Source organism: Saccopteryx leptura, chromosome 5, assembly GCF_036850995.1.
Source record: "Saccopteryx leptura isolate mSacLep1 chromosome 5, mSacLep1_pri_phased_curated, whole genome shotgun sequence".
In the NCBI taxonomy this organism is placed as follows: domain Eukaryota; kingdom Metazoa; phylum Chordata; class Mammalia; order Chiroptera; family Emballonuridae; genus Saccopteryx; species Saccopteryx leptura.
The window spans coordinates 128,962,567-128,974,852 of NC_089507.1; the positions used below are offsets into that span (position 1 = coordinate 128,962,567).

Consider the following 12,286-nt stretch of genomic DNA (forward strand, 5'->3'; position numbering starts at 1 on the left):
CAAACCTATGTGTTTAGGGTTTATATAAATAAACTCTTAGTAACTTGACAGTCACCCAGGTGTTCTCCAGGTCACGCCCCTTCTGCGTATAGTCATTGAAATGAGTATTTGCCCATAGCACTTCGCTTGAGCATCTTCATGAACATTTACAGTGGGAAGAAATGAGAATTACATGTCTTCAATCCATTTCCACAAACATCTGTTAAAAAGATAACCAATATATAAGACCATCCCCCTATGAGTGACTCAGATATAAAAAAGGAAATCAGATAAGTTTAACAGAGATTAGCATGACTGCATAAATAGCATGCTTCTAGAAATGCTAAGCAAGGGCTGCATACTTTGTTTAGCAATACTCTGCAAACAAGTGTTATTGATGATACTATCACGGTCTGACTCCAGAGAACTCTGTTTTATCTGTCAAACTCTCTCCATCATTCCCAAACAGCACTTCTTCCCTGGCATACTAAGCCAGTGAAGTAACTCACAGCAGCTGGATTCATCTTCATTGGAGTGGCAGTCGGGCACTCCATCACAGACCAGGAGGGATGGGATACACTCCTGGGCAGAGCACTGGAACTCCGTTGTACCGCAGTGCTGAGGAGGGGGGCTGAGAGAACAGTCCATTTCATCGGATCCATCTGTGCAGTCCTCCTGACCATCACATTTCCCTGAGAGAGGGACACACTGGAGTGTGTAGACACAGGAAAATTGATCCGCTTCACAAGGTGGTGGCTGTGTTGCGACAGGGCCTAAAGAGAAAGCAAGTCAAGACATTTTGGGCATCTGGAGAGTTATGCCTCTGTCTAGTGTTGAAACACTGTAGGGTATATTAATTCTTGAGTAAACATGAAACACTTTGATATTTTAAGTAAATTGATTTCCAATTAGGAATAATATGAACTCTATAAACATACAGATGTGATTAGAGAAAATGCCTTACTTTAACATCAGAAATACATTTTTTAAAAATTTATTTATTTTTATTTAGACAATTAAATTTAACAGGTTGACATTGATCAACCAGAGCACATAGATTTAGAGACAATATCTCCACATCATTTGGACAGTTGATTATGCTGTATACCCATCACCCAAAGTCAAATCATTCTCTGTCACCTTACATTTGTTTCTCTTTATGCCTCTCCCCCTCTCCTCCCCTTCCTCCTCTTCTCCCTTCCCCTCCCCCTGGTAATCACTGCACTCTTATCTATGTCCATGGGTCTCATTTTTATGTCCCACCTATATGGGATTATACAGTTCTTAGATTTTTCTGATTTACTTATTTCACTCAGTATAATGGTACAACAAGGTCCATCCATGTTGTCGTAAATGACACTATGTCATCATTTCTTATGGCTGAGTAGTATTTCACTGTATAATATGTACCACATCCTCAACATTTTTAAAAGGGGCATCATTGGCGTGAAAAAAAAATGACACTTTCAAATTAAAGAAAACCTTTTGATTCATGATCCTGAAAGCTGAGCACTAAGTCAGATTTTCCTTGAGAGTAAATATACTTTTACACAGAAAGTTAGGTACTTTGGAAAATTGTACTAACAATTTTAGAACTTAAAGGAAATGTTATTATATCAGTATTCAGTTTATTAACTGTCTCTCAGTGGCCTCCACTTGGGGAATTTGCCTCCTGTGACTGTGGTCAGTGTTGAATCACAGATGTAGAGATCTGCTGTGGTTTTGCTGCCCTACACTTGGGCCTTGGGTCTTGAGTTCAGCTCCAGGGCCATGTGTTGCCATAACTAATGTGTAGGTGAAATCATAGTTTAAGCCGGGATACTGTATTAGCAGGAATTGTGAAGATAATGTGGTTCAAACCTAACAAACTGTTTTTACAGATGAGGATACTGAGGTCCATAAAATTTGAGTGTCCAAAGATACAATGCAGTTTGATTGATAAATTTTACTGCATGAAACTTCTGCAGTTTAGGTTTAAGTCAACTCTTAAGTCAAAACTTAAAGCACGAGCAAAGAGTCCTATATATTCATATCTATTCTGAATTTGCTGAAATATTAGTGAAAATGTTATTCTTCATATTGTCTCTGTGACAACTGTTAATGGGTTCATCAGTATATTAAGGGAAAAAATAGATAGTAGTGGGGACTAGTTAAGAAATAGTTTATGTTCTTTACATTTTTTTTTACAGGGACAGAGAGTCAGAGATAGGGACAGACAGACAGGAATGGAGAGAGATGAGAAGCATCAATCATCAGTTTTTCATTGCAACACCTTAGTTGTTCATTGATTGCTTTCTCATATGTGCTTTGACCGCGGGCCTTCAGCAAACTGAGTAAGCCCTTGCTCGAGCCAGCGACCTTGGGTCCAAGCTGGTGAGCTTTGCTTAAACCAGATGAGCCCACGCTCAAGCTGGCGACCTTGGGGTCTCAAACTTGGGTCTCCTCATCCCAGTCTGACACTCCATCCACTGTGCCACCGCCTGGTCAGGCTGTTCTTTACATTTTAAACTTCTTTTATATATAAATTATATGAGTGTGATTTGTTTTACATATAAAAGTGGCATTGTGAATTCATTTCAAAAATGAAATTTCAAAGTTCCTTTCCCTCTTCACTCATTCAGTAGTGGTGATATATTCAGAATGTATTTAGACTCACACTCTGTGTAGCTGAGATCTCTATGGTGGCTCAGGAAGTCTTTGTTCAGGTAAACCAGCATAATTAACTAGAGGAGGGGTAAACACTGGAGACACTGGCACCATGGTTTTATCTAACAGTTGAAGATCACCACAGCATATACAAGTGTAGTTTTCCAATGTCAACATTTTAAATTCAAGCTTAGAAAGTAAAGTGGACTTTGTATATATATATCTATATATATAGATATACACACACACACACACACACACACACACACACACACACACACATATATATATATATATATATATATATATATATATATATATATATATATATATATATATAACAATGGTCAAATAGTTTTTCTTCATTCTTTTTGTTACAGTAATCTCACATTTAAGATAGGGCAGATATCCTTATTTTTGTTGTTTTCTAAAATATTTTATGCATTAAACATTTATCTTTATGAACTTACCAAAGTTTAAAAAAGTTGAATTACCTTTTTACATGTGATGAAACTCTAGAACCAACTTTAGTAACACTCCTTTACTTAGCTAAGTTAAGACTTTCTCTGAAAAAAACAGGAGGGAAGTAATTTTTTCTCTATTCTAAGACAAGTACAAATTTCTTATGTTTCTCACTTTATTCCAAATGTGTGTATGCATGTGCTTCTTTATACTGTTTCCTTATATTGGATTTGCAAAAGCACAATTCTCTCTTTTATCTGGAGGTAGCAATGTCATTAAATTTCAGAGCCATTTATATCAACAGGTACCCACAAGTCACGTACTCCAGGCTTACTTTACAAGGAAGCAGGTGAGCTTGTACTACCTATAAACGATTCTGTTTTCTATTAAGATTAAGGTATTCATTCCCCTAACTGGTGGGACATAACTAGCTGACAACTCACATCTGAGTTCAGCTCCAGAAATTTCCCTGGAACGTTATGCTGCCACACAGGAGCAGCTCCATTCATTGACTGGTGAATTGGAGATAAGAGGACCCAAGCCGGGACAGCCTTGAGGACCAACACAACTCAAGAATTCCAGGGGCACTTACTGAAGCCCCTATTGCAGCTGCGTCACAGGTCAACCTTCCCTCTGCCCAGCCCTGCTCCCTCCCCTTCACAGGGCTTGTTCCTGGGGAATTCCTGATAAACCTTATACATGGGATTTTTTGCCTCAGAGTCCACTTCCCTGGGAATCCAATCTAAGAAACTACACAACCATCAAAATGTATCTGTTTTTTTTTTTGTTTTTTTTTTTGTTTTTTTTTTTTTTTTTTTTTTCATTTAAATAAATTTTTATTAATGGTAATGGGATGACATTAATAAATCAGGGTACATATATTCAAAGAAAACATGTCCAGGTTATCTTGTCATTAAACTATGTTGCATACCCCTCGCCCAAAGTCAGATTGTCCTTCGCCACCCTCCATCTAGTTCTCTGTGCCCCTCCCCCTCCCCCCAACCCTCCCCCTGTCCCCCCTCCCCCCACCCCTGGTAACCACCACACTCTTGTCCATGTCTCTTAGTCTCATTTTTATGTTCCACCAATGTATGGAATCATGTAGTTCTTGTTTTTTTCTGATTTACTTATTTCACTCCTTATAATGTTATCAAGATCCCACCATTTTGCTGTAAATGATCTGATGTCATCGTTTCTTATGGCTGAGTAGTATTCCATAGTGTATATGTGCCACATCTTCTTTATCCAGTCTTCTATTGAAGGGCTTTTTGGTTGTTTCCATGTCTTGGCCACTGTGAACAGTGCTGCAATGAACATGGGGCTACATGTGTCTTCACGTATCAATGTTTCTGAGGTTTTGGGGTATATACCCAGTAGAGGGATTGCTGGGTCATAAGGTAATTCTATTTGCAGTTTTTTGAGGAACCACCATACTTTCCTCCATAATGGTTGTACTACTTTACAGTCCCACCAACAGTGAATGAGGGTTCCTTTTTCTCCACAGCCTCTCCAACATTTGCTATTACCCGTCTTGTTGATCATAGCTAATCTAACAGGGGTGAGGTGGTATCTCATTGTAGTTTTGATTTGCATTTCCCTAATAACTAATGAAGCTGAGCATTTTTTCATATATCTGTTGGCCATTTGTATCTCTTCCTGGGAGAAGTGTCTATTCATGTCTTCTTCCCATTTTTTTATTGGATTGTTTGTTTGTTTGTTGTTGAGTTTTATGAGTTCTTTGTAAATTTTGGAAATTAGGCCCTTATCTGAGCTGTTGTTTGAAAATATCATTTCCCATTTAGTTGGCTGTCTGTTTATTTTGATATCAGTTTCTCTTGCTGAGCAAAAACTTTTTATTCTGATGTAGTCCCATTCATTTATCTTTGCCTTCACTTCTCTTGCCATTGGAGTCAAGTTCATAAAATGTTCTTTAAAACCCAGGTCCATGAGTTTAGTACCTATGTCTTCTTCTATGTACTTTATTGTTTCAGGTCTTATATTTAGGTCTTTGATCCATTTTGAATTAATTTTAGTACACGGGGACAGGCTGTAGTCGAGTTTCATTCTTTTGCATGTGGCTTTCCAGTTTTCCCAACACCATTTGTTGAAGAGGCTTTCTTTTCTCCATTGTGTGTTGTTGGCCCCTTTATCAAAGATTATTTGACCATATATATGTGGTTTTATTTCTGGGCTTTCTATTCTGTTCCATTGGTCTGAGTGTCTATTTTTCTGCCAATACCATGCTGTTTTGATTATTGTGGCCCTATAATATAGTTTAAAGTCAGGTATTGTAATGCCCCCAGCTTCATTCTTTTTCCTTAGGATTGTTTTGGCTATTCGGGGTTTTTTATAGTTCCATATAAATCTGATGATTTTTTGTTCCATTTCTTTAAAAAATCTCATAGGGATTTTGATGGGAATTGCATTAAATTTGTATATTGCTTTGGGTAATATGGCCATTTTGATTATATTTATTCTTCCTATCCAAGAACAAGGAATATTTTTCCATCTCATTGTATCTTTTTCGATTTCCCTTAACAATGCTTTGTAATTTTCATTATATAGGTCCTTTACATTCTTTGTTATGTTTATTCCTAGGTATTTTATTTTTTTTGTTGCAATCGTGAAGGGGATTATTTTTTTGAGTTCGTTTTCTAATATTTCATTGTTGGCATAGAGAAAGGCTATGGACTTCTGTATGTTAATTTTGTATCCTGCGACCTTACTGTATTGGTTTATTGTTTCTAATAATCTTTTTGTGGAGTCCTTCGGGTTTTCGATGTATAGGATCATATCATCAGCAAAAAGTGATACCTTTACTTCTTCTTTTCCAATATGGATGCCTTTTATTTCTTTGTCTTGTCTGATTGCTCTGGCCAGAACTTCTAGCACCACGTTAAATAAGAGTGGAGAGAGTGGACAACCCTGTCTTGTTCCTGATTTAAGGTAGAAAGTCCTCAGTTTTTTGCCGTTTAAAATGATGTTGGCTGATGGTTTATCATATATGGCCTTTATCATGTTGAGATATTTTCCTTCTATACCCATTTTGTTGAGAGTCTTAAACATAAAATTGTGTTGTATTTTATCAAAAGCCTTTTCTGCATCTATTGATAAGATCATGTGGTTTTTGTTCTTTGTTTTGTTGATATGGTGTATTACGTTAACCGTTTTGCGTATGTTGAACCATCCTTGAGATTCTGGGATGAATCCCACTTGATCATGATGTATTATTTTTTTAATATGTTGTTGTATTCGGTTTGCCAGTATTTTGTTTAGAATTTTAGCATCTGTATTCATTAGAGATATTGGTCTGTAGTTTTCTTTCTTTGTGCCATCCTTGCCAGGTTTTGGTATGAGGGTTATGTTGGCCTCATAAAATGTGTTTGGAAGTATTGCTTCTTCTTCAATTTTTTGGAAGACTTTGAGTAGAATAGGAACCAAGTCTTCTTTGAATGTTTGATAGAATTCACTAGTATAACCGTCTGGGCCTGGACTTTTATTTTTGGGGAGGTTTTTAATAGTTTTTTCTATTTCCTCCCTGCTGATTGGTCTGTTTAGGCTTTCTGCTTCTTCATGACTCGGTGTAGGAAGGTTGTATTGTTCTAGGAATTTATCCATTTCTTCTAGATTGTTGTATTTGGTGGCATATAATTTTTCATAGTATTCTACAATAATTCTTTGTATATCTATGATGTCTGTGGTGATCTCTCCTCTTTCATTTTGGATTTTATTTATTTGAGTCCTGTGCCTTTTTTCTTTGGTGAGTCTTGCTAAGGGTTTGTCAATTTTATTGATCTTTTCAAAGAACCAGCTCCTTGTTTTATTGATTTTTTCTATAGTTTTTCTGTTCTCTATTTCATTTATTTCTGCTCTGATTTTTATTATCTCCTTTCTTCGGCTGGTTTTGGGTTGTCTTTGTTCTTCTTTTTCTAGTTCCTTAAGGTGTGAAGTTAAGTGGTTTATTTCGGCTCTCTCTTGTTTGTTCATATAGGCCTGAAGTGATATGAACTTTCCTCTTATTACTGCTTTTGCTGCATCCCAGAGATTCTGATATGTCGTATTTTCATTTTCATTTGTCTGTATGTATCTTTTGATCTCTGCGCTTATTTCTTCTTTGACCCATTCATTTTTTAGAAGTATGTTGTTTAGTTTCCACATTTTTGTGGGTTTTTCCCCCTCTTTTTTACAGTTGAATTCTAGTTTCAAGGCTTTATGATCAGAAAATATGCTTGGTACAATTTCAATTTTTCTAAATTTGCTGATATTGTCTTTGTGGCCCAACATATGGTCAATTCTTGAGAATGTTCCATGTACACTAGAGAAAAATGTATACTCTGTCGCTTTGGGATGAAGTGTCCTGTAGATGTCTATCATATCCAGGTGTTCTAGTATTTCGTTCAAGGCCACTATATCTTTATTGATTCTCTGTTTGGATGACCGATCTAGAGCCGTCAGCGGAGTATTGAGGTCTCCAAGTATGATTGTATTTTTGTTAGTTTTTGTTTTAAGGTCAATAAGTAGCTGTCTTATATATTTTGGTGCTCCTTGGTTTGGTGCATATATATTAAGGATTGTTATGTCTTCTTGATTCAGTGTCCCCTTAATCATTATGAAGTGACCATTTTTGTCTTTGAGTACTTTTTCTGTCTTGTAGTCAGCATTATCAGATATGAGTATTGCTACACCTGCTTTTTTTTGGGTGTTGTTTGCTTGGAGTATTGTTTTCCAGCCTTTCACTTTGAATTTGTTTTTATCCTTGTTGCTTAGATGTGTTTCTTGTAGGCAGCATATAGTTGGATTTTCTTTTTTAATCCATTCTGCTACTCTGTGTCTTTTTATTGGTAAGTTTAATCCATTTACATTTAGTGTAATTATTGACACTTGTGGGTTCCCTACTGCCATTTTATAAATTGCTTTCTGTTAGTTTTGTATCTAGTTTGATTCTTCTCTTTTGTTTTTCTATCATTTGTTTCTGTTTGTTTGTGTTCCATACTTCTTTCCTCTGTTGCTACCTTTTTTAAGTCATGTGTTTTTGTGGTGGTTTTTTCTAGGGTGGTTACCATTAAGTAATGAAAAGGGTACCTACCATATTCATTGTAGTACCCTATCTTATAAGTATTTCTGCACTTCATCGTCCTTTGCTACTGTTAATCTCCATTCTCTCCCCCCTTTTTTTTCCTTTGTTGTCACAGTTTAAGTTTGGTTTTATTGTGTTCTTGGTGGAGCTGTTACTTGTGGTGTTGTTTTCTTTTGTTCTTTGAATCTGGTTGGAAAACCCCCTTTAGTATTTCCTGGAGTGGGGGCTTTCTGGTGATAAATTCTCTCATCTTTTCTGTATTTGTGAATGTTTTTATATCTCCTTCATACTTGAAGGATAGCTTTGATGGGTATAGTATTCTTGGCTGAAAGTTCCTCTCTTTCAGGGCTTTAAATATTGGGGTCCACTCTCTTCTAGCTTGTAGAGTTTCTGCTGAGAAATCTGATGATAATCTAATAGGCCTTCCTTTATATGTTGTACTCTTCTTTTCCCTGGCTGCCTTGAGAATTTTTTCTTTGTCATTGGTTTGTGTCATCTTTATTATGATGTGCCTTGGAGTGGGTTTGTTGGGGTTAAGAAAACTCGGTGTTCTGTTTGCTTCTTGAATTTGAGGCTTTAGTTCTTTCCACAGGCTTGGGAAGTTCTCGTCTATTATTTGTTTGAGTATATTCTCCATTCCATTTTCTTTCTCTTCTCCCTCTGATATACCTATTATTCTTATGTTATTCTTTCTGATGGAGTCAGATAATTCCTGTAGGGCTTTCTCGTTTTTTATTATTTTTGAGTCTCTTTCTTCTTCTCTCTGTTGTGCCTCAAGTTGTTTGTCTTCTATTTCACTAATCCTATCTTCAATCTGGGTTGTTCTGCTAGCTAAGCTTGTTACCTCGTTTTTCAGCTCGTGAATTGAGTTTTTCATTTCTGTTTGATTTGTTTTTATAGTTTCAATTTCCTTGGTAATATATTCTTTGTGTTCATTGAGTTGTTTTCTGATCTCCCTATATTGCCTTTCCGTGTTTTCTTGTATATCTCTGAGTATTTTTAAGATTTCTATTTTAAATTCTCTGTCATTTAGCTCCAAGGCTTCCAATATGTTAAGTCTTTTCTCCATAGATTTTTCCACATCTATTTGTGTTACCTCTCTTTCTTTTGTATCCATAATATTCGATTTCCTCTTTCTTATTGGCATCTGAGGGTGGTCTTGTTGATAGCACTAATTAGAATTAATAAAGAGTAAAAAGTAAAAAACAAAAAAACAAAAAAACAAAAAAACAAAAACAAAAACAAAAACAAAAAAAACCCCAAAAAACAAAGGGTAAAACACCCCACAAAAAAAAAAGCAGTAATAATTTATTATTTCCCCTTTTTTTTTTTCTTTGTTCTCCTTCCCTCCTCTCCCCTCCTCAGGGAAATATCGTGCCTATAATGGAGGGCCTGGTTTGCGGTGTAGAGTTCAAGGGGGAAAAAAAAAAAAAAAAAAAAAAAAAAAAAAAAGAAAATCTTAGACAAGCATAAGTTGATCTGCCTGCGGGTGACGGTCAACCAAGAGATATAATGAGAGGGACAAGAGGGAACCAGAAAAAAGGACAAAAAAAGGAATAATCAAGAAGAAAAAATAAAAATAATAAGTAAAAATACGTTGTATTAAGTGGAGCAAAGACCAAATACAATGGAGACCTTGGGTTGGGAGGACCCAAAATGCCACAAAAACAAACCAACCAGAAAAAAACAAAAACAAAACCGAAAAAGAAAAACAAAGCCAAAAAAAACCTTGAGTCCCAAATTAACTAATTTGTTCGTGATTGAGGATTAAATGGGAGGAAAGTAAAACGAGAAAAGAAAAAATGAATAGAAAGGAAAAAATAAGAAAAAGAGAAAAACGAAGGAAGAAATAAAAAAGGAAGAGAAAAAAACAAAATAAGGCAAAAAAAAAACAAAAGAGGAGAGAGTGAGAATTAAGTGTCCTGGAGTATAACCCCAAAGGAGGGTGAGGATGAAGAAGAGAAATAAAATGTAACACTTATGGGTAGTGTAGTTCAAGAAAAGGAAAGCATAAGATGGGCAGAGAATAGAAGGACTGAGGTGGAGGAAATAAAGGCAATAAGATAGAAGGAGCAAACAACAACAACAACAAAAAAAAACAAAAAAAACAAAAAAAAACAAAAAAAAAACAAAAAAAAACAAACAGTGGAACAAGCTGCAAAGTCTGTGGATTTTTCCTGATTTTGAGATGTCAACCTCTTCCTCCTTCTCCTCTCTCCCTCTTCCCGGTCGGCGACTCTGCACCCCAGGCCCTGCCCCTGCGCCACACCCAGGCAGGGACTTGCAATTGATGGGGTTCTACGGCAATGTCACACAATTGGCTTTAGTCTTGCTGGTAGTCAAGGCCTGCCGGCGTCTGCAGGGTCTACTGACGAGAGAGTTCGCCTTCGTGGATTCTCTCTCCCAGTCCCCCCTTCCCGAACCAGCAGCCTGGCGATCCAGCCACAAGGCTGCCACTGCTTCTGTCTGGGGAATAAGAGGCTCAAAGAGCTGGGAAATCCCCACTCTATCCCCACTCAGTGCAAGGCTCTGGGAAGGGCTCTGACAGTCAGGGCCTCCAGTGTAATCAGGCGGGGGTGGGAGTCAATTGTTGTCAAGGTGATTGTTCAGCGCCTAGCATTCCGTTGGACCTCTCAACCCAGGCTTTCCACACTCTGTAGCCTGTTTTGGCCGGTAAGAAAAGGCACTAGTCTCTGCTTGCGACTAGTGTGCTATAGATCTTATTATCTGCCAAGTCCTTCTTGTTAGCGTTTATCCCTGAATATGGAGGCTCTATCAATCAGAAGTTGCCCCCGCCCCTTTAGCGAGAGGCGCCAAAAAATATCACGCCTCTTGTCTTGGGTCGGTGAACTGAGAGAGATCTTATCAATTAGAACCGAGGGTGCGCAGATTTCACGGGTTAAGTTAATTTTAGTAATTGGGTCGCAGCTGTGCTCCCGAAGGTATTTCAGGCTGCCTGCGCGCGCCCCTCCCCCAACGCTTGATTGTTAGCTTGAATGGCTGGGTGAGGTGCCCCGCCCGCGGAGAGAATCTCCCAAGTAGGGAATACCGCCCTGGGGCCTCTCCCGCTCCCCGTGCGCGGGCCGCTGGGAACGTTAGCGGTGCTCGGTCTGCAATGCTCGGTCTGCAACCAGACCGGGAGCGCGCCAGCAGCTGCTCGCCGCTCGTTCTGCAACCGACCCGGGCTGGCGGCGGCAGCGGCAGCGGCAGCGGCGGCTTCCGAGTGCGGGATGACTTACCCCAGGCGCACTTTTTCGCGGCTTGAGTGAACGTCCCTGGGGTAGCTTCCTCCACACCCTCGTCTTTCAGATTCGAGTGATAACAGTCCTATTGCTTTCAGTTTGCTCCGAAGAAAAATTTTCCTGTTTCTAGTTGATAAATTTGTTGTGATTTTGGGGAGATCTGTCGGACGCGCTGTTCACGGCGCCATTTCCGTGACGTCACTCTATATCTGGTCTTAAATTAAATCTTTTTTTTAATCACGTCTCTAATTTCCACTGAAATATTTCTAATGCAAAAGGAATATGAACTTGTAGCCCTATGGGAGTTTAAGTAGGCTCTTAGCCAGAGCACTTCATAAGTTCAATGTTTTTTTTCAAGTCTCTTGTTTTATCTAATGAAAGTTCTGTATATACATGCTTTTTAATATAAAAGCTTTCTCCACTCCTCATTTCAAATAAAATGATTACTCCTGGAAGATGTACTGTGTTTACCTTTTGAATTGAAAGTATTCTGTTTTACACTCTCTTTGAGGAATCAACAATAAAGTTTCTCACTTTATTCCAAATGTGTGTGTGCATGTGCTTCTTTATACTGTTTCCTTATATTAGATTTGCAAAAGCACATTTGCAAAATTTTCCTAAAATTTTCATATCAACATGTTTATTCTTGGATGTCACCCATGGAGTTACCTAATTATCACAGTTAATATCTTTTTTCATATTTCTGTAAAAAATGAACAGTATTAATTGTTATATTTTATAAACTGAAAAATCTTATCACCTTTAATGCATATTACTAAGTGAAAAAGGTCAATCTTTTAGGCTACATATTGTCTGATTCCAATTATATGATATTCTGCAAGAGGCTAAACTGTGGATAGAAGAAAACCAGCACTGGTTT

At 37.7% G+C, this 12,286-nt stretch overlaps 1 protein-coding gene across 1 annotated transcript in view; it reads right to left on the bottom strand.

Annotated features, from left to right (window-relative positions):
- MALRD1 (MAM and LDL receptor class A domain containing 1) overlaps positions 1-12,286 on the bottom strand; it is an 837,423-nt gene that overhangs the window by 116,539 nt on the left and 708,598 nt on the right. The window contains 1 exon segment of the mRNA XM_066386561.1: positions 489-752. Coding sequence (XP_066242658.1) covers positions 489-752 — 264 coding nt within the window.